This window comes from Phyllobates terribilis, unplaced genomic scaffold (genome assembly GCF_046119375.1).
Source record: "Phyllobates terribilis strain yellow unplaced genomic scaffold, ASM4611937v1 Scaffold_11__3_contigs__length_659146591, whole genome shotgun sequence".
In the NCBI taxonomy this organism is placed as follows: Eukaryota; Metazoa; Chordata; class Amphibia; order Anura; family Dendrobatidae; genus Phyllobates; species Phyllobates terribilis.
The window spans coordinates 111,916,654-111,940,754 of NW_027362771.1; the positions used below are offsets into that span (position 1 = coordinate 111,916,654).

Below are 24,101 nucleotides of genomic sequence, written 5' to 3' on the forward strand. Positions count from 1 at the left end.
TAGGTAAAAAAAAACAATGGACATGTCTTTTTTAACTTATGTAGTTATGCAATATATTAGCAGCAACACAACCAAAAATTGCCTTAAAGGTAATCTGTCACCCCTCTGGGAAATATCAGACCTCTAATATGGGCATACAGGTTATAGAAATGTAAATCTATACTTAACTGTATGGCCCATATTAGCGGTCTGATTGCAGAGAAATGTCTTTTTATAAAATCATTTTTCATATGCTTCGTGCCTGGGGGGCGCCAAGAAATCCCTGCCTACCTGCTTAGGACGCCAAGAAATCCCCGCCTATGTGCTTAATTTTCATATTACCCCCCTCCCGGGGGCCCTGTGACATGCACTCTTCTTGTTCACATCCTGTGCATGCGCAAAGCGCCTCTACAGTGAGGAGCGCTTTTTTTTTTGCTTCTGGCTCCATTTATCCTGCAGTGGTCTATTGCGCAGGCGCCGGGGAGTCGCTGTGATTTCCGCTCCAATGACCTCCAGCGTGCGCAACAAGAAGGTTTGGTCCCCCACTTCCTCTCAGTATCCTGATCGTTAGGAACCATACTGTATATGTATAATATATATATATATATATATATATATATATATATATATATTTATTACACACACACACACACACACACACACACACACACACACACACACACACACACACACTGTAGAGGTGATTTGCGCATGCGCGGGATGTGAACAAGAAGAGTGCCCTGTGACGTGTAGGGGAGGGGAGGTATATGGAAATTAGGCACATAGGCGGGGATTTCTTGGCATCCTAAGCAGATAGGCAGGGATTCCTTGACGTCCCCCGGGCGCAAAGCATATGAAAAATGATTTTATAAAAAGTAATTTCTCTGCAATCAGACCTCTACTATGGGCCATACAGGTAAGCATAGATTTACATTTTTATAACCTGTATGCCCATATTAGAGGTTTGATAACTCCCAGGGGGTGACAGATTCCCTTTAATGCCTATAAAAACCTTTGATATCTAAAAAAAATATTGTTACATCTTAGTGATTACCATTAGTTAAAAAACTGCAAGCTTCAGTCTGCAATCTTCATTCCTTCAGTAATTTTCAAATGAGTTTGCAATCTGTATCTGTTGTGGTAGTATCTCTCCCTATAATTTAGGCTAGATGTGAGCTCTTCATGTTTCCAAGGTAGTGCTGCGTGCACTATCTTCTGTATAAGCAGAGCTTAAAGGGGTTGTCTGGTCCAAATCGATCACTCTGTGTAGCTGCAGATTTATGAATCCCCCCAGCGAAGGCACTGTGCGCTGCGGTCATTCGCTGGTTTCTGAGCCGGGACCGAAGGGTATGTATGTGTTATTCATATTCCCAGACAGAGCCCGTCCAGTGGGCGCAGCCTCACTCTATACACTTGTATGGCGCGAGGCGGCATTCCTTGTTCCACTTGCTTTCATCTGGCCACTACAGATAATAGGCAGCTGATCGATGGGTGTGCCGGGTGTCGGAACCCCACCAATCTCATATTGATCAGATATGAAATGAATATGTTGTCTGTGGAGCTGACAGTCTCACAGTGCTCTAGTGACCTAGGAGTTAAATACTGAGAGAACTCTTGTTCTACTTGGCTCTGTGATCTAGAAATAATCTCCACTGCTACACTAAGTTCTGTGTTATAAGAGCTGCATATCTGGGACTAATAAAAAAAAGTCAACTGAAAATTTTCAAGAACATCCAAAAGGTCTCGCTAGCACATGTAAAGGTTTGACACACATTTAAGCTGAGCAGAATGAATGATTTAAAGAAGACTGCGTTCCTCTCCAGATTCATTATTCTCATTGATGCATCTGGAAATATGGCAGACTATGTTCTTTTGGCATGAAACGTGGAGAACTAGGACCACTCTTGTGGTCAATTCTGACATTTCACATTACTTTTCCATTAACGGATCCCCAGCACTACACCATTAAAGTGTACATTTACAGAACTCACAGCTATCAAATTAAAGATCTTTAAAAAAAAAAAAAAAAAAAAAAGAATGAATACATAATTTCTGAGATGGGGAATAATTTGCTTTTGTTAACATCTGTGCTGAATGCCTTTGTCACAGATTTAGCCATAACTGACAGGGAAAAAAAGTGCTAAAAAAGTAAATCAATTAGGTCCTGACCATATCCATTGTGCAACAGAGCTAGCATTGCACCAAATGTAGAGAAGCGGCCCCACTGAGCACCGTGTCAGGACAGAGGAGACAGAAGCCGTCTTCTCTCCTGGGTCCAGGGCAGCTCTTACTATTGGTTTAAACTACCTTGGTCCTTAAAGAGAAACTGAAACTTGGTGAAAAGAAAATCGAGCTAAATAACTTGAAAAATCCCTGAGCTCCCCTAATTCAGCCTCTCTTTTTCTTTGCACTGCATCGCTCAATTGCAGAGATATCCACATTTGTAGCTCTAGGAGCAAACTATGTGAAATCTCTGTAGTGCAACTGGGCATTTCCTCACAGTCTTCTCTAGGGGTTTGCGCTTTTACCCCTCAGTCCCAGTTGCTGCCAATCATAGCTCGTAAGAGTCAGACAGTTAAATCAGCTTTAAAGGGACTGTGTTGGCAGGCGTTTGCAATGTAATCTGAGAGCACCAGCCCGATTACAGCGATGTCTCACTTACTTGGCTGTGTTTTGCTTTTTCAATACAATCAGTGTTTTATCAGCAGGAGATTATCACTACAGGACAAGCTGCATCCTAGTCCAACCCCGCCCCCACCACTGATTAGCAGCTTTTTGTTGATATACATTGTACACAGAAAGCTGTAGTGTTGGCAAGTGACTGTAGACTTGTGAAAAGCCTGGACAACCCCTTTAACTTTTTTGAGCACATGATAGATCATCATTAAGCAGTTAAAATAAAAAATGACTATAATGACAAGTTGAGCAAACAAAGGAGAAACTGGAGTATATGATATAAATACAAAATCAATTTTATTAAACATTAGGGATCATAAAAAGTAGAAAAGTCTGTAAAAACAGGACAATATATAAGGGGTAGGACCCTCCTGCACACAAATGTAAAGTGCCGAGTGCTTAATGATCACCAAGAGTATAGCAGCATATCATTCCAAGAATGGGAGATCAAGACAAAAAAACTGGTAGGTGGACAAACATATATAAGAATCATAAGTAGAAATCACTAGGTAAACCCCATGTCAAATTATGTATGAAAATATATATAGTCCAATATCCTATAGGCGTGCTACAGTAATATCTTACCCAGGCAGGGTGCAGGAGAGGAAATGGAAGGTACCGGGGGGGAAGAGCCAGGTCCCCAATTAAGCCCCGACGCGAGTTTCGCGTAAGTTCAAGCTTTCTCAAGGGGAAAAACCTTGAAGGTATACATAATTTGACATGGGGTTTACCTAGTGATTTCTACTTATGATTCCTTAAATATGTATGTCCACCTACCAAATTTTTTGTCTTGATCTCCCATTCTTGGCATGATATGCTGCTATACTCTTGGTGATCATTAATCACTCGGGACTTTACATTTCTGTGCAGGAGGATCCTATCCCCTTATATATTGTCCTGTTTTTACAGACTTTTCATGATCCCTAATGTTTAAGAAAATTGATTTTGTATTTATATCATATACTCCAGTTTCTCCTTTGTTTGCTCATATGTCCATGGAGTGATTTTCAATGAACCCTGGTGCCTGACCGTGGCACTTTGGGTTCATTTATGTATTATACGGGGCCTTGTGTTTTCTATAATAACAAGTTGTTTGACAGTCCACATGACAAAGCCTAGAGTCATAAGGACAGACCCCTTCAGTGCTATTATAAACTATATTCAGAAATAACCCCACTTTGCACCTACCTGAAATTGGCAAGATGCCACGACTACGTAGTTGATGCCACCATAGGCGATTAAGGAGCCCACACCCCCAGAATCAAAGGGATTAAATTCCACCACATGTACAAAGTCTTCACAGTCCACTGTGTATGTAGCTTTTCTAAGCGAGTCTTCTTTCATTTTCTGCTGCATTACTGCCAAACTGAAAAATCACAAAGGTTTTTTAACAAAATAAATGTATTTTAATCTACCAAATACAAGACAATAATAATATATTATATGTACATGCAATCTATGGACGAGAGTTCACCAGTCTGAAGAAACTAAATAAAAGCTTTCTGATCGGCAAAGGGTGGCATAGTTTTATCACATGTAACTCACACTTAATTAAAGAGGTTGTCCACTACTTTTACACTGATTGCCTATCTTTAGGGTAGGTCAGCAATGTTTGATCGGCCGGAGTCTGACACCCCTGACGATCAGCTGTTCTTGGTGTCGGGAGGCAGGAAGTACTTACCGTACTTGCGGAGCTGGCCGTCTACTTGTAGTGGCCGAGGCAGGGTACTACACGTCCGCCTATTGATTTGAATAGGAGGCAGATGTGCAAGTAGACAACCAGTTCCGCAAGTAAGTACTTCCGGCCAGCAGTGGCCGATAACAGCTGATCGGCGGGGGTGCCGGGTGTAGAATACTGGCCGATCAGACACTGATGCCCTATCCTAAGGACAGGTCATCAATGCTAAAGTAGTAGACAAACTCTTTAAGTGTTGGTCGCTCTGACCTGTGTACTGGCCTGCTAACCAGCAGATATCACCATAGCTCATCATCCAGCCTCTAAAGCTGGCAGTGTGGGACTTCAAATGGGTTTACTAACAGCATCAGAGGCAGAGCGTTTGTCTGCATTGTAAGGGTGCAGTCACACGGTCGTATAACACTGGCAACGATCACATCACAATCCTCGGAATGGCTGTTGGCTCTCCTGACCTGAGGGTGACAGCTGCATGGAAATACATGCTGTCACGCTCAGGTCGGGAGCCGGCCAGTCCGAGCATTGCGATGTGATCGTTGTCCGTGTTATATGACCGTCTGACTGTGCCCTATGGGTAGAGCAACAATGGAGGAGAGTGATTCTTTAACCCCTTTACAACCAAAGGTGGTTTGAACGTTAATGACCAGACCAATTTTTACAATTCTGACCACTGTCACTTTATGAGGTAATTACTCTGGAACGCTTCAACGAATCCCCCTGATTCTGAGACTGTTTTTTCGTGACATATTGTACTTCATGATTGTGGTAAAATTTCTTCGATATCACTTGCGTTTATTTGTGACAAAATCGGAAATTTGGCAAAAATTTTGAAAATTTTGCAATTTTCAAACTTTGAATTTTCTTGCCCTTAAATCAGAGAGATATGTCACACAAAAGAGTTAATAAATAACATTTCCCACATGTCTACTTTACATCAGCACAATTTTGGAACCAAATTTTTTTTTATTAGGAAGCTATAAGGGTTAAAAGTTGACCAATTTTTTAGGGACCACATCACATTTGAAGTCACTTTGAGGGGTCTTTATGACAGAAAATACCCAAAAGTGACACCATTCTAAAAACTGCACCCCTCAAGGTGCTCAAAACCACATTCAAGAACTTTATTAACCCTTCAGGTGCTTCACAGGAATTTTTGGAATGTGGAAAAAAAAAAATTAACATTTAAAGGGGTAGTCCCACCTCCAAGATCCTATCCCAATATGTAGTACGTGTAATAATAGTAATATTAGCAAATATCTCCAATTACACTGTGTGCAGAATTATTAGGCAAATGAGTATTTTGATCACATGATACTTTTTATACATGTTGTCCTACTCCAAGCTGCATAGGCTTGAGAGCCAACTACCAATTAAGTAAATCTGGTGATGTGCATCTCTGTAATGAGGAGGGGTGTTGACTAATGACATCAACACCCTATGTAAGGTGTGCTTAATTATTAGGCAACTTCCTTTCCTTTGGCAACATGGGTCAGAAGAGAGCTTTGACGGGCTCTGAAAAGTCCAAAATTCTGAGATGTCTTGCAGAGGGATGCAGCAGTCTTGAAATTTCCAAACTTTTGAAGCGTGATCACCGAACAATCAAGCGTTTCATGGCAAATAACCAACAGGGTCGCAAGAAGCGTGTTGGCCAAAAAAGGCGCAAAATAACTGCCCATGAATTGAGGAAAATCAAGCGTGAAGCTACCAAGATGCCATTCGCCACCAGTTTTGCCATATTTCAGAGCTGCAACGTTACTGGAGTATCAAAAAGCACAAGGTGTGCGATACTCAGGGACATGGCCAAGGTAAGGAAGGCTGAAAAACGACCACCTTTGAACAAGAAACATAAGAAAAAACGTCAAGAATGGGCCAAGAAATATCTTAAGACTGATTTCTCAAAGGTTTTATGGACTGATGAAATGAGAGTGACTCCTGATGGGCCAGATGGATGGGCCAGAGGCTGGATCAGTAAAGGACAGAGAGCTCCACTCTGACTCAGACGCCAGCAAGGTGGAGGTGAGGTACTGGTATGGGCTGGTATCAAAGATGAATTTCTGGGACCTTTTCGGGTTGAAGATGGAGTGAAGCTCAACTCCCAGACCTACTGCCAGTTTCTGGAAGACAACTTCTTCAAGCAGTGGTTCAGGAAGAAGTCGGTATCGTTCAAGAAAAACATGATTTTCATGCAGGACAATGCTCCATCACATGCATCCAACTACTCCACAGTGTGGCTGGCCAGTAAAGGTCTAAAAGAAGCAAAAATAATGACATGGCCCCCGTGTTCACCTGATCTGAACCCCATAGAGAACCTGTGGTCCATCATAAAATGTGAGATCTACAGGGAGGGAAAACAGTACACCTCTCGGAACAGTGTCTGGGAGGCTGTGGTGGCTGCTGCACGCAATGTTGATCGAAAACAGATCAAGCAACTGACAGAATCTATGGATGGAAGGCTGTTGAGTGTCATCATAAAGAAAAGTGGCTATATTGATCACTAATTTTTTGGGTTTTTGTACGTCAGAAACGTTTATTTCTAAATTTTGTGCACTGATGTTAGTTTACCTGGTGAAAATAAACAAGTGAGATGGGATTATATTTTGTTTTTATTAAGTTGCCTAATAATTCGGCACAGTAATAGTTACCTGCACAAACAGATATCCTCCTAAGATAGCCAAATCGAAAAAAAACCCACTCCAACTTCCAAAAATATTAAGCTTGGATATTTATGAGTCTTTTGGGTTGATTGAGAACATAGTTGTTGATCAATAATAAAAATAATCCTTTAAAATACAACTTGCCTAATAATTCTGCACACAATGCTGAAATGTAGTATAGTTTTTCTGATTCGCTATCTCTCTTTTCCTCATGTGCAGGCATCACAGGAACTTAGGCATCCATGGTTACGTCCACTGATAAAGTCACAGTTAGTTAGCTAGTTGCTAGAGGACGTAACCATGGATACCTAAGGTCCTGCGATGCCTGCTCATGACGTAGGGAGAGATAGTAAATCAAAAATACTATACTACATTTCTAATTGGAGATATTTGCTAATATTATTATTACACCTACTACATATTGGGATAGGATCTTGGAGATGGGAATACACCTTTAACTTTTTTCACAAAAATGTTACTTTAGACCCAATTTTTTTTTTTATTTTCGCGGGGGTAACAGGAAAAAATGGACCCCAAAATTTCACTGTGTAATTTCCCCTGAACATGCAGATACCCCACATGTGGGGGAAAACCACTGTTTGGGCGCACGTCAGGGTTCGGAAGGGAAGGAGCGCCATTTGACTTTTTGAATGTAAAATTTGCTTGAATAATTAGCGGACGCCATGTTGCGTTTGGGGAGCTCCTGATGTGCCTAAACAGTGGAAACCCCCCACAAGTGACACCATTTTGGAAACTAAACCCCTCAGGGAACTTATCTAGATGTGTGGTGAGCACCTTAAACCCCCAGGTGCTTCACAGAAGTTTATAACATTGAGCCGTAAAAATGAAATTTTCACATTTTTCCCACAAAAATGTTTTTCAGCCCCCAATTTTGCATTTTCATAAGGGTAAAAGGAGAAATTGCACCAATGCAGTTTGTTGTGCAATTCTTTCTGAGCACGCCGATACCCCATATGTGGAGGAAAACCACTGTTTGGGCGCACGGCAGGGCTCGGAAGGGAAGGAGTGCCATTTGACTTTTTGATTGTAAAATTTGCTTGAATAATTAGCAGACGCCATGTTGCATTTGGAAAGCCCCTGATGTGCCTAAACAGTGGAAACCCCCCACAAGTGACACCATTTTGGAAACTAGACCCCTTCCGGGAACTTATCTAGATGTGTGGTGAGCACCCTGAACCCCCAGGTGCTTTACAGAAGTTTATAACTTGGAGCCGTGAAAATAAAAAAATCAAACTGTTTCTACAAAAATGATGTTTTAGCCCCAATTTTTTTTATATTTTCACAAGGGTAAGAGGAGAAAATGGACCGCAAAAACTTTTGTGCAATTTCTCCTGAGTACGCCAATACCCCATATGTGGGGAAAATACAGTGTTTGGGAGCACGGCAGAGTTCAGAAGAGAAGGAGCACTGTGTGACTTTTTGAATGCAAAATTGGCGGGAATTGAGAGTGGCCGCCATGTCGCGTTTGGAGAGACCCTGATGTGCCTAAGTAGTGGAAACCCCCCACAAGTGACCCCATTTTGGAAACTACACCCCTCAAGGATTTTATCAAGGGGTATAGTGAACATTTTGAACTCAGAGGTACGACACAGAATTTGAAAACATTAGGTCATCATACTGAATAAGTTGTCATTAGTCCTGAGCGCAAGTGCTCGCTACTTGAGTTTGCATTGGGTACTCAGGTATGTACCATGTATTGCGAGTGCTCGAGTGACATGCTCGAGTCCCCTGTCACGCTGTCTCTGTGTACTGGAGGTAAGGGGCCTAAGCTGACCCTAAGCTGGGGCCCTGACTAATCCCTCTACCTGGAGGTACTGTTAAAGGTACAGAGGTCAAGGCCGCCAGCGTAACCCCTACCTCCTGAGGATCCCTGCACCTAAGTAATCTAGTCCTGAGAAGGACCCCTGATCACAACAAAAGGGGACAGGTAATAATACGCCCACACTCAGTACTTAGACGAACGAGACAGTACAAGGGTAAAACCAAAACCACCTTGCATACAAAAACTACACAACTACAACAGAGGGAACACCAACGGGAAAGGAGATAAATGATAAAGCGAGGAAGGGAAAAAACGCTCCAAATACACTTAGCTCTGAAACTCCAAATACCACGATCCGCTCTGTTAGTCTGCATGAAATGCTTTCACCGACACTTCCCCCAACAGACCCCCAACAGACCGGCAGGCATTTGAAGGAGTCCCACTACAGCAGCATTGATTGCAGCTGGGCGAGGCTGGACCTCGTCTAGCACAGAGAGAGAGAGAGAGTTAACTCCCTCACTGCCGAAAAACACAAAGCACCAAAAACTCAGCTGCGAGAAGTCAGGCTGTGTAATCGTGACGATCTTCGTGGCGACACACCCATGACATCCCCGCCCGCATGTTTCATGGTTATTAGACACCCAAAAAAACATGCTGGGATCGCTTGTGCATGGCAGGCAATCCCCGCGAGTTTTCTTGCCCGCAAAGCATATGGGGCGGAGACTCGAGCATGTCACTCGAGCACCCGCAATACTCAGTGCATACCCGAGCACCCGATACAAACTCAAGTAGCGAGCACTTGCGCTCAACACTAGTCGTCATATCGTCACCTTTTTTTTTTATTTTTACTTTTGAAAAAAATCCCAACCCTAACCCCAACCCCAGCCCTACCCTAACCCTAGCCAAACCTAACCATAAACCCAACCCTAACCCTAGCCCAACCCTAACACAACCCTAGAGTTTATTTTTTACGCCGTTCCTCGTGCGGTATAAGTGATTAGACGACTTTATTCTTCGGGTCGGTGCGATTAAAGCGATACCAGAATCATATCGGGTTTTTATGATTGACAGCTGTCACACACTAAAAGACACATTTTTTTGTAAAATCTAGTTTTTGCATCACCATATTTTGAAAGCTATAATTTTTCCAGATTTTGACCGACAGAGTCATGTGACGGCTTGTTTTTTGCGGGACAAGTTGACGTTTTTATTGGTACTATTTTCAGGCACGTGACATTTTTTGATCGCTATCTATTCAGATTTTTGGGAGGCAGAATAAACAAAAACAAGCAATTCAGGAATTGTTTTTTTTAATTATTTTTTTATGCTGTCCGCGTGTGGTAAAATTGATAAGGTAGCTTTATTCTTCGGGTCAGTACGTTTACAGCGGTACCACATTTATATAGTTTTTCTGTGTTTTGGTGCTTTTACGCAATAAAAGCTATTTTGTAGAAAAAAATATTTTTTGCATCGCTTTATTCTGAGAGCTATAACTTTTTTATTTTTCGGCTGATGGAGCTGTATGGCGGCTTGTTTTTTGCGGGACAAGATGACGTTTTCGGCGGTACCATTTTTATTTATATTCATCTTTTTGATCGCGTGTTATTCCATTTTTTGTTTGGCGGTATGATGATAAAGCATTGTTTTTTTCTTCGTTTTTTATTTTTATTTTTTACTGTGTTCACTAAAGGGGTTGACTAGTGGGACAGTTTTATAGGTCAGGTCGTTCCGGACGTGGCGATACCAAATATGTGTACTTTTATTGTTTTTTTTTCATAATATTTATTGATGGGTACATTATATTTTTATTTTTGGTGGATTATTTTTTTGTTATTTTTTTTTTATATTTTTACAAATTATTATTATTTTTTTCATTTTTTAACACTTTTTTTACTTTTATACTTTTGCCCCACTATGGGACTTTCACTTTTTTTTACTCTGATCGCCTGTATAGCATAGGGATGGAGCCCTATCCCTGTGCTATACAGGCTGTCAGCACTGCAGATGCAGAAGATACTTTGGTCATGCACTGCGCATGACCAAAGTATCTTCCTGCTGTCTGGTGACCTGGATGTTGTTATGACGACATTGGGTCATCATGGCAACATCCGGGAAGCCGCAGCAGACAGCGTCAGACGCCGGCAGGAGAGATGAGTATCGCGATCACCTCCCCTTGCCCTCGCAATGCTGTGATCAATTTCGATCGCAGCATTGCGGGGGTTAATGTGCCAGGAGCGGTGCAGGACCGCTCCAAGCACATAGCATCAGGTGTCAGCTGTGACAATCAGCTGACACCCAGCGGCAATCGCGCCCGCACAGCCTGTGTGCAGGCGAAATCAACAGGGCGTACTATTACATACCTGGCTCTTAAAGCCCAGGGCGCAGGTACGTATTAGTACGTCTTGGGCTTTTAAGGGGTTAAGCTGTGCCATCAGCAAACTAGGTACAAGAGGGACAATCAGGAATCTAATGGAGATCCACAAGTGGGCACACTTCTCTCAATGACCGGCACAGTGCTTCACAAGTGTTCCAATGCGGTCAGCATATCCAGCACTGCTGCGGCCCCTGACTTCAGACTATTAACCCCTTAGTGACCAAGCTAATTTTGACCTTAATGACCAGGCCAATTTTAGAAATCTGACCAGTGTCACTTTATGTTGTAATTACTTTGGAACGCTTCCAGTGAGAGTAGCGAGAAATTTCTTATTTTTTCAACAAATTTACAAAACCTGTGTTTTTAGGGACCTATTCAGATTTCAAGGGACTTTGAGGGGCCTATATACTGGAAACTCCCCAGAAGTTATACCATTTTAAAAACTGAACCCCTCAAATACTTCAAAATTGTTGTCAGGAAATTTTTCAACACTTCAAGTGCTACACAGGAATTAATGCAAAGTGAAATTAAAAAAATATATATTACATTTTACCTCTAAAATGTTGCTTTAGCCCCAAAGTTTTCACTTTTGCAAAAGGTAACACCAAAACGTGGACCCCACAGTTTGTTACCCACTTTCTTACGAGTGCGGTGATACTCTACTAAGAGTCAAAAAGTTCTGTTTGGACAAACGGCCGGGCTCAGAATGGATATTTGAATTTTGGAACATAAATTTGGCTGAAAGAGACGACATGTCACATTTGCAAGGCCCCTAAGGTGCCCAAACATCAGCACTCCCTCCCACCTCCCCCCCCCCACACACACACACCTGACCCCATTTTGGAAGCTACACCCCTCAAGGATTATATCTAGGGGTATGGTGGGCAGGGCTGTGGAGTCGGTAAGCCAAACAACCGACTCCATCTCTGACTCCACAGCCCTGCTTCACTACTGAGCGTGTACATAAAGTGCTGCACAGATTCATCGCAACTAAAAGTCTAGATCCTTGTTTCAGGAACAGACCAGACATTTATAGGACATTTCATAACGTTCCCAAATTCTTATGAAAACATTTACAGCACATCCTGCATTGTACTACTGTACCCAATTTATTATAGATTTTAGGAGTTGGTCCATTTTATACTAACTCCAATTCCACCAAAATGAACACGGACTCCGAATCCACAGCCCTGAATTTTGAACCCACAGGTACTACACAGAATTTGATAACATTGGGTTGTCATATTGAATATGTTGTCATTTCGTCATCATTTTTTTGTTGCAACTTTTGAAAAAATCCTAACCCTAACCTTAAAGCCTAACCCTAATGGCAAAGAATGAAAGAAATAAAAATGATAAAATAAAAAAAAATACAAAAATGTAAATCTGATTAGGAGAATGACATGGTGGAGTGGATGATCAAGAGGGTGATTAGGAGATTGGGGAAACATTTTTTGAAAGAGAGCTAGAAATGTGATTTTTTTTTTTTAATCTGACAGGACAGCACTTGGACATAGTGTATCTCTCTTCTCTCCAAGAACAACTACAAGGGGGTGCACAGCGAAGCACAGTCCAAGTGCTGCCACATTTACTAATTATTTGGCTTTTGATCACTGTGATAGACTCTATCACAGTGATCAAACCTCAGGAACCAATAGATAAAATCCTTGCGGTTGCCAGCCGGCAGATCTTAGCGGGCAGTGGGCACACAGAGCCTGCCATTTTGCTTCGTGAACAGGAGGGCCGGGGATGGCGTCACCGTTACTGAAGTACCGTGGGGGGTTCTGAAGACATCAATTCTCTCTCCTCTGACATATTAGATCATGTCAGAGGAGAAATTATTTTTACACTGGATCTCACTTTTTTTTTTTTTTTTACACGATTGCCATTATTCATTGAATAACAGAGATCATATGATCGGGGACCAAAATAAATGGTCCTGATCGTGTTCCCCGGGGTTTCAGCTACCCATGGTAGCTGAAACCCAGGAGATTTTCCGACTCTGGGGGGGGGCGCCATCCTTTAATTCCTGATCGCCGTTATAAGGCCCCTTAGCAGCCTTGGTTTCTATGTGTATCGACAGTCGCTAAACACACGTACTTTTTAGCAAAATGTTTTCTTGATAAAAAGTGTGTATTATAGGTCAAAACATAAGGTATGTTTTCAGTTTTTTCATCAGTTTTATACGGATCCCCATAGACTTTAATGCAAGAGTCTGACTATTGCTTTGCAGAGCTGGAGTCCTGGGTTCAAATCCCACCAAGGACAACATCTGCAAGGAGTTTGTATGTTCTCCCTGTGTTTGGGTGGGTTTCCTCCGGGTTCTCTGGTTTCCACCCACACTCCAAACACATACTGATAGGGAATCTAGATTGTGAGCCCCAATGGGGACAGTGATGAAGTCTAAAGCACTGTAGAATTAATGGCGCTATAAAAGTGAGCAAAATAAATGAGTAAATAGGACCTACTCAGATCCGTGATTTTAACAGATATGTGACTACATCCATTCTACTCTTATGGATCAGTGTGCTTTTCAAGAAAAATAAAAACAGACAGCACTCAGTTGTGTCAGACGGATGTGTGAATATAGCTTAAGAGCTTGCTCAGACAAGTGTATTATATGGACGTGTGCTGTCAGAGTAAGGCTACGTTCACATGTTCAGTATTTGGTCAGTATTTTTCCTCAGTATTTGTAAGCAAAAACCAGGAGTGGAAAAATCAGAAGAAAAGTATAATAGAAACCCGTCACCACTTCTGTATTTATCACCCACTCCTGGTTTTCGCTTACAAATACTGATCAAATAATGACTCATACAGCACTTGGACCAGTGTTATTCAACAGGACTGTCCAAATTAGATATGTCACATGGGCCAAGAATCTGTGTGAATTTTTTTAACATGCACTGGTTTCTATATTAGATAAGATGCACCCATTAAAGTCTACGGGTGCACAAAGAGTGGGATCCCATACTGATCATCCATATAGTATTGTATCCCATACTGATCATCCATATAGTATAGGATCCCATACTGATCATCCATATAGTATAGGATCCAATACTGATCATCCATATAGTATTAGATCCCATACTGATCATCCATATAGTATCGGATAGTATAGTGATCATCCATATAGTATTGGATAGTATAGTGATCATCCATATAGTATCAGATAGTATACTGATCATACATATAGTATCGGATAGTATACTGATCATCCATATAGTATTGGATCCCATACTGATCATCCATATAGTATCAGATAGTATACTGATCATCCATATAGTATCGGATAGTATAGTGATCATCCATATAGTATTGGATCCCATACTGATCATCCAAATAGTATCAGATAGTATAATGATCATCCATATAGTATAGGATAGTATACTGATCATCTACATAGTAGCGGATAGTATACTGATCATTCACATAGTATCGGATAGTATACTGATCATCTACATAGTATCGGATAGTATACTGATCATCCATATAGTGTCGGATAGTATACTGATCATCCATATAGTGTCGGATAGTATACTGATCATCCACATAGTATCGGATAGTATACTGATCATCCATATAGTGTCGGATAGTATACTGGTCATCCATATAGTGTCGGATAGTATACTGATCATCCACATAGTGTCGGATAGTATAATGATCATCCACATAGTGTCGGATAGTATACTGATCATCCATATAGTGTCGGAGAGTATAATGATCATCCATATAGTATCAGAGTATACTGATCATCCACATAGTGTCGGATAGTATATTGATCATCCACATAGTGTCGGATAGTATAATGATCATCCACATAGTGTCGGATAGTATACTGATCATCCATATAGTATCAGATAGTATACTGATCATCCACATAGTATCGGATAGTATACTGATCATCCATATAGTATCGGATAGTATAGTGATGATCCATATAGTATCAGATAGTATACTGATCATCCATATAGTATCGGACAGTATACTGATCATCCACATAGTGTCGGACAGTATACTGATCATCCATATAGTATCGGATAGTATAGTGATCATCCATATAGTATCGGATAGTATACTGATCATCCATATAGTATCGGACAGTATACTGATCATCCATATAGTATCAGAGTATACCGATCATCCACATAGTGTCGGATAGTTTATTGATCATCCACATAGTGTCGGATAGTATAATGATCATCCACATAGTGTCGGATAGTATACTGATCATCCATATAGTATCAGATAGTATACTGATCATCCACATAGTGTCGGATAGTATACTGATCATCCATATAGTATCAGATAGTACCTGTGAACAGTGCAAGATTCAATATGTAGGTTGCACTACAAGAACCTTACGGAAAAGAATTTCTGAACATGTGTATGATGCACAAAATCAAACTACTCTGAGTTTATCAGGTGCCTCACAGCATTTCCTCAGACAACATGGAGCAGATGTCAGTCATCTTAGGGTTAATGCTATTGGGAATTTCTCCCCCTAAGAGAGGTGGGGACAGATTACAAAATTTAAGATATAAGGAGGATTCATGGATTCTTAAATTAAACTGTAGAACGCCAAATGGCATGAACATAAAAATGATTCATTGTATATTTATTAGTGAATGTGAACATCCCTTTTCACATGCTAATGCATATTCATGTATTCTAATTGCTTTAATATGTCACATCCTGTTCAGCTAGTATTTATTTGATCTATTGTGGTAACATGTGTTATACTATGAATAAGAACACACAGTTCGAAACGCGTCAGATAGCATGCTGTTTAGACCATTTTTTAACATGCACTCTTTTTAATCATGTTTAAATAAATTTCAAGTTTTTAAGTAATCCCCTGGATTTTGTGCTGGATAAATCTCTTTCCTGCCGTTGATCATCCATATAGTGTCGGATAGTATACTGATCATCCATATAGTGTCGGATAGTATACTGATCATCCACATAGTATCGGAGAGTATACTGATCATCCACATAGTGTCAGATAGTATACTGATCATCCACATAGTGTCGGATAGTATACTGATCATCCACATAGTATCGGAGAGTATACTGATCATCCACATAGTGTCAGATAGTATACTGATCATCCACATAGTGTCGGATAGTATACTGATCATCCATATAGTGTCGGATAGTATACTGATCATCCACATAGTATCGGAGAGTATACTGATCATCCACATAGTGTCGGATAGTATACTGATCATCCACATAGTATCGGATAGTATACTGATCATCCACATAGTATCGGATAGTATACTGATCATCCACATAGTGTCGGATAGTATACTGATCATCCACATAGTATCGGAGAGTATACTGATCATCCACATAGTGTCGGATAGTATACTGATCATCCATATAGTGTCGGATAGTATACTGATCATCCATATAGTATCGGATAGTATACTGATCATCCACATAGTATCGGAGAGTATACTGATCATCCACATAGTGTCGGATAGTATACTGATCATCCACATAGTATCGGATAGTATACTGATCATCCATATAGTATCGGATAGTATACTGATCATCCATATAGTGTCGGATAGTATACTGATCATCCACATAGTATCGGAGAGTATACTGATCATCCACATAGTGTCGGATAGTATACTGATCATCCACATAGTATCGGAGAGTATACTGATCATCCACATAGTGTCGGATAGTATACTGATCATCCACATAGTATCGGATAGTATACTGATCATCCACATAGTATCGGATAGTATACTGATCATCCATATAGTGTCGGCTAGTATACTGATCATCCATATAGTGTCGGCTAGTATACTGATCATCCACATAGTATCGGATAGTATACTGATCATTCACATAGTATCGGATAGTATACTGATCATCCACATAGTATCGGATAGTATACTGATCATCCATATAGTGTCGGCTAGTATACTGATCATCCATATAGTGTCGGATAGTATACTGATCATCCACATAGTATCGGAGAGGATACTGATCATCCACATAGTGTCGGATAGTATAATGATCATCCACATAGTGTCGGATAGTATACTGATCATCCATATAGTGTCGGATAGTATACTGATCATCTACATAGTATCGGATAGTATACTGATCATCCATATAGTGTCGGATAGTATACTGATCATCCATATAGTTTCAGATAGTATACTGATCATCCATATAGTGTCAGATAGTATACTGATCATCCACATAGTATCGGATACTGATCATCCATATAGTATTGGATAGTATACTGATCATCCACATAGTATCGGATACTGATCATCCATATAGTATTGGATAGTATATTGATCATCCATATAGTATCGGATAGTATACTGATCATCCATATAGTATCGGATAGTATACTGATCATCCATATAGTATCGGATAGTATACTGATCATCCATATAGTATCGGATAGTATACTGATCATCCATATAGTGTCGGATTGTATACTGATCATCCATATAGTGTCGGATAGTATACTGATCATCCATATAGTGTCGGATAGTATACTGATCATCCATATAGTGTCAGATAGTATACTGATCATCCACATAGTATCGGATACTGATCATCCACATAGTATCGGATACTGATCATCCATATAGTATTGGATAGTATATTGATCATCCATATAGTATCGGATAGTATACTGATCATCCATATAGTATCGGATAGTATACTGATCATCCATATAGTATCGGATAGTATACTGATCATCCATATAGTCTCGGATAGTATACTGATCATCCATATAGTGTCAGATAGTATACTGATCATCCACATAGTATCGGATACTGATCATCCATATAGTATCGGATAGTATATTGATCATCCATATAGTATCGGATAGTATACTGATCATCCATATAGTATCGGATAGTATTCTCATCATCCATATAGTATCGGATAGTATACTGATCATCCATATAGTATCGGATAGTATACTGATCATCCATATAGTATCGGATAGTATACTGATCATCCATATAGTATCGGATAGTATTCTCATCATCCATATAGTATCGGATAGTATACTGATCATCCATATAGTGTCGGATAGTAAACTGATCATCCATATAGTATCGGATAGTATACTCATCATCCATATAGTATCGGATAGTATACTCATCATCCATATAGTATCGGATAGTATACTCATCATCCATATAGTATCGGATAGTATACTCATCATCCATATAGTATCGGATAGTATACTCATCATCCATATAGTGTCAGATAGTATACTTTCAATTCAATTCAAAGAAGCTTTATTGGCAGGACCAAATAAACATTAGTTTTGCCAAAGCAAGTGCACAGTAGAGGATAGGGATTGTGAATGTGGGGATGATGGATGGGACACATTCAGGGTGCTTATCCATATAGTACAGGATTTATATGGTTTACATTGCAGTTCTGTAACATAGGAGACTGTATTTGATGGTGTACATATTAAACTGTCTAAAAACAGATGGAACACGGACATACAACAAGGACACATGGACTTCTTGTGATTTTTCTTGCTCTCATCTGAACCCGGTGTAAGGTCAGAATGGCGCAGTGTGGTAGCAATGCGCGGACCCTGCCCTGACATATACCCTCCTGAGGGGCTGTGCTCAGAGAGCGCTCTACACACGGACGTCTCACTGAGGGGCTCCTTGTAGCCTCACATCAGAGCATTAGGTTGGGAGGTCCCTCAGACTCAGCCGTCAGCTACATACTCCCTATGACTCTCCCCTTAAACAGTCAGCCCTCACCAGTGACGGATAACAAAAAACAATAGCTAGTCACCAGCCACAAAATAAAGCGCAGTGCCCCATCCCCTCACACAGCCGCCACCTCCATTGCAATACACACCGTGTCCCCGCTCCCGCCAGCAGATTTGTAGAAGTACAACGTGACGTCACTAGAACTTACTACATCCGGGGTCTTAGGTCGCGTTCTCTGATTGGCTGGAGCCGTGGTGACGTAGTAAGCATTTAAATGTTTGTTTGTATGTGTGTAGCCGTTATCCCAGCTGAGACGTTGTGCGCTCCGGGCGGCGGTAGACACAGGTACAGGCAGGGTGTAACGGCGCTGTGTGCGGGGTCCTCACTGAGGGCTCCTGGGAGACATTCACTGTAGGGGCTCATATCTGCGGCTCCTCACAGGGATGCGTCCTTCCAGCTGTGGAGGTCGCACACAGGGCTGTGACATGTTGATGGCAGCTCAGAAGGTGTATGTATGTATGTATGTATGTATGTATGTATGTATGTATGTCTATCGGTATCCTAAATTACTTGAAGGTGCTACAACCATGGATGCCTACAACCGTTTTGATGTGGGCTTTCATAGTAAGTACACCAACCTCATCAGGTCAGTCAGAGATGCACTCAATTTCTAATAACGAGCTATTTTTTTTTCTTCTTGCTTCTATATAGATGTATGAGGGCTTGTTTTTCTTGTGGGACAAGCTATTTTTACAGCGTCCACTGTGTGTGGTAGAAATGGTCTGGAAAATAATTGTCCTGTTAGGGCGATGCCAAACATGCAATTTTCCTCCCACTCCTTTTTAAAGCGGACCTGTTACATCGGATAAAGCTATTAACCTGTAAATGTAGGGTTCATCTGCAGGGTAATTGGCATTAGGAAGGTGGCTGTACTGAAAGTGCTGCATCCGGGAGAAAACGAACAGTGTTCCTCCCAGGAGCCGCCAGCTTCCTGTCATAGAGGTTCTTACAGTCCCCACATGAAACTTCAGTAGAAACATTTTTGTTTTGCAATGGAATATGTAACATCCTACCATCTACATTTTCTTCCAGGTTACCATGGCGGCTCCACAGCAAAATGTGTTAGATTTGATCAAATGCTTCCGACGCCACTGGTCTCTTGTGTGTGAATGTGAGAGGACCACGGTATGCGGGGCCGATGACATGCTGCTTATGTTGCAGTTAGCTGTGGCTGACATCAATAAGAAGGTAAGGCTTGTTTCACACACTATTGCTCCCAATCGCCCCAACTTTCTAGTACAGCTCTGTTTGACTCTGAAATTCTCCTGCTGGAAAGTGTTAGATAGCATTCATCTTCTGCCTAGACATATACACAAGGACGGACAATCCTTGGCCAATGCTTGCAGCTCTGTGGAAAGAAGTACACGAGATGATATTCCCCCCCCCCCCTCTTCCTTGCTTGGCCTTTTTTTTGGGGCAAAAAGGCAGAGGAGAGAAGTCTTACATATATTACACTGTTTAAAAAAAAAAAAAAATTATGTACAAGGGTGGTTTCACACGTCTGTATGCTTCCAGTACCAGAGAAAATGGTACTGGAGATATCCGTGTGTGGCAAACCGTGTGTCGCCTCAGGATCGCATGTACCGGTGCCTGGGAATCAGTGGTACGGTTGGCACTGTTCCCAAGCGCCGGGTGCTGAATGCTGCCCTCAACATGGTTCCTTGCTCGCGCTGTGATCAGCACGAGAAAGAGCCAATGTTGGGAGTAGTAGTGTCTGCTCCCTCAGTGTCTGTGTAAAAATAAGAATAAAATAATAAAATCCTTATACTCGCCTGTCCAGTGTAATCCTCTGACCGCTGACAGAGGAGCCGGGGAGAATGACCCGCTGCAGCGAGCGAGGCCCTGTACTGAGCAGGGCTTGCTGAGTGACAGGATACCACTCCTGAGCTCCGCGCAGGCCCCTCTCGCTGCAGTCACTCATTCTCCCCAGCTCCTCTATCAGCGGTCAGAAGATTACAGCGGGGGAACATCTCTGGACAGGCGAGTATTAGGATTTTATTCTTATTTTTACACATGCTAATCACAGCGCGAGCAAGGAACCATAATGAGGGCAGCGTTCACCCGGCGCTTGGGAACAGTGCCAACTGTACCACTGATTCCCAGTCGCCGCTACTTGTCACACGGATGACACACGAATGTCATCCGTGTGTGTTCAGCATGAGACATTTTGCGGACCGTGCATCTGGAAAAAAATGGAAATGTCAGCGTGTGGAGCACACGGACACATGGTCCATGGAAACACACTGACATGTGCGCAGACCCATAGATTTGAATGGGTCTGCGTGTGTCAGTGTCTCAGGTACGTGTGGAAACTGTCACCACTCGTGCTGATCAGAGCCATGCAGATGCTCTTTACAAGAAGCAGGTTTGCCGCACCGCATGATGGGTTTCTGGTGTTCTAACAGGTTCAATAGCATCAGTACCACAGAGTGGTGGCCTGCAGAGGTCATTAGGTCTCTATTATGGCTTCTAATAAATGGCTTGGGACACACTGAAGGGAAGGAGTGACTAATGCAGTGGAGATAGCAGGCGCCATCTGCTGGAGAAACAGCATATTGACCTGAAAGGATAGCTGCTAGATGTGACTTATTGCCCTCCATGCACATCCTCTAAGGGTATGTGCATTCGTTCATTATTTGCAGTGGAAAAGCCTTAGTTACTTACCGGTAACGGGATTTTTCGGAGCCCATGACAGCACCACGTGAGAGAGGATCCGCCCATCAAGGACAGGAAACCTACAGGTTAAAAAGGGCGGCCCTCTCTTTCCGCCTCAGTTTAGTTAACAGAGCATGAGAGTACCGCCATGGTTGGTTATAACAAAACATAATCACATTAAGTACATTACTTTTCATCCATTTCCCACAAGGGTGCACAAAAAGAAATCAAATCTACAGGAGTGCACAACACCAGTGAAGGGAGGGAATATACGGGTGCTGTCATGGGCTCCGAAAAATACCGTTACCGGTAAGTAACTAATGCTTTATTCGGTCGTCCATGACAGCACCACGTGAGAGAATTACAGAGACGAAGGAAATTAGGGAGGGACCACAGCTTGAAGCACCCTTCTCCCGAAAGTGAGATCTGCAGAGCCACCCAGATCCAATCTATAGTGCCTATAGAAAGTAGAGGGAGAAGACCAAGTGGCAGCCTTACAAATCTCCTCAATGGAAAGCCCTGTCTTCTCCGCCCAGGAGGTTGACACCGCTCTGGTAGAATGCGCCCTCAATCCCTCCGGTATCTCTTTATCACCTGAGGAGTATGCGAGGGAAATGGCCTCCTTGATCCATCTAGCGATTGTAGCCTTTGAAGCCTTACAACCCTTCCTAGCCCCCTGATAGCAAATAAATAGGGACTTATCCTTTCTAAAGCCATGTGATACTTCTAAGTACCTTAGTACGCACCTCCTAACGTCTAAAGTGTGAAGTCTCTCCTCTTTTTGATTTTTGGGAGGAAAGCAAACAGTTGGGAGAACTATTTCCTGGGTTCTATGGAATCGAGTGGCCACTTTAGGAAGAAAGGCTGGATCAGGTTTTAATATAATCCTATCGTCCAGAATTTGCGTGAATGGAGGGCATATTGAAAGGGCCTGTAGGTCACTGACTCTCCTGGCTGAAGTTAGGGCTACTAACAGGACCGTCTTTAGGAAAATAATTTTGGGGGAGACTAAATCTAGTGGCTCAAAAGGAGGACTGGTCAAGGCATCTAAGACATAATTCAAATCCCAGGGAGACATCTTTGCTTTGGTAATGGGTCTACACCTAAAGGAAGCTTTTATAAAACGGCCTATCCAATAGTTATCTGCAATTTTGGAAGAAAATAAAGCTCCCAACGCCGACACCTGTACTTTCAAGGTACTGGTAGTGAGACCTAATTCTAAGCCTTGCTGCAGAAATTCCAGAATTTTCCCAATAGGGGGCCCCTCCTCCACCTTAACTTCTGCAAAGGACAGAAACTTCCTCCAGGTCCTGGCATAAATACGGGTGGTAACAGGTTTTCTGCTAGCCAGGAGAGTATTCACTACATTTGCGGGGAATCCTTTGTTGGTCAATAACACCCTCTCAAATTCCACGCCGTCAAATGTAGACTCTGGGTTGGAGGATGGGAAAGTGGCCCTTGAGTGAGGAGGTCCGGAATCTCCGGAAGAACCCAGGGATCTGATATGGACATCTTCCGGAGACGAGGGAACCACGGTCTTTTGGGCCAAAAGGGACATACGAGTATCACTCTGGCCCGGTCTGCCCTGATCTTTTTTTATCACCGCTGGGAGCAGGATCATGGGAGGGAAGGCATATGCCAGAGGAAACCTCCAGGGAACCATAAAGGCGTCCACTGCCAGGGGTCCTTCTCTGGGGTCTAAGGAACAAAAATTTTCCACTTTCCGATTGGCTCTTGTTGCGAATAAGTCCACAGTCGGAAGGCCCCACATTTCTACGATTCTGGAGAATATTTGTGTATTTAGGGACCACTCTCCTTCTTTTACTGAAGTATGGCTGAGGAAATCCGCTGTGATGTTTTCCTTGCCTTTTAGATGAGTAGCCGAAAGAGAGAGACAGTGATCTTCGGCTTTTAGCAGAAGTGCGTTCGCTACCCTCATCAAGTTTCTTGAGCGGGTTCCCCCTTGGTGGTTTATGTAAGCTACCGTGACTTGATTGTCCGAGAGTACACGGACATGCTGGTCCTGAAAATATATAAGGAACTCGTTGAACGCATGCTGCACCGCCAGAAGCTCCTTAACATTTGATGACAACTGTTGCTCACTGCTTGACCAGGTTCCCTGCACTAATTTCCCTTCAAAGTGAGCTCCCCAACCTGTAGCACTTGCATCAGTGGACAAGACTGCAGTTGGACTACATTCCCAGGGAGCCCCTTTAGCAAGATTGTCTTGTCGTAACCACCAATGAAGGGACCATATGGCACGAGGACCTAGCGTAAACTTACGGTCTAGATGCCCCTCTAAAGCTGCGTTATTGTACAACACATCCCACTGAAAGGCTCTTGAATGCAATTGTGACCAACGAACCGCAGGAAAAGTGGAGGTGAAGGTTCCCAATAGTGACATGGCCTTACGGAGTGACATAGAAGGTTTACGTATACATTGTTCTACCAACTCCCGGATTCTATCAATTTTCTCTTCTGGAAGACAACATGGCTG

General features: G+C 42.1%; 2 protein-coding genes across 4 annotated transcripts in view; one reads left to right on the forward strand and one right to left on the reverse strand.

The window, feature by feature from the left end:
- Positions 1-19,153, reverse strand: part of NUP37 (nucleoporin 37) — a 95,732-nt gene extending 76,579 nt beyond the window's left edge. Inside the window, exons 1-2 of the mRNA XM_073651520.1 lie at positions 19,038-19,153; positions 3,844-4,021 (exon numbers count right to left, since the gene is read on the reverse strand). Coding sequence (XP_073507621.1) covers positions 3,844-4,011 — 168 coding nt within the window. The 5' untranslated portion in view covers positions 4,012-4,021; positions 19,038-19,153. The remainder of the gene's footprint in view (positions 1-3,843; positions 4,022-19,037) is intronic.
- Positions 19,103-24,101, forward strand: part of PARPBP (PARP1 binding protein) — a 41,348-nt gene continuing 36,349 nt past the window's right edge. The window contains exons 1-2 of one of the 3 annotated variants that reach the window (XM_073651519.1): positions 19,103-19,151; positions 19,982-20,137. In XM_073651519.1, the coding sequence (XP_073507620.1) occupies positions 19,988-20,137 (150 nt within the window). In that variant the 5' untranslated portion in view covers positions 19,103-19,151; positions 19,982-19,987. Of the gene's footprint in view, positions 19,235-19,420; positions 19,514-19,981; positions 20,138-24,101 lie in introns of those variants that run through there. The other 2 variants (XM_073651517.1, XM_073651516.1) reach the window with 2 other exon arrangements.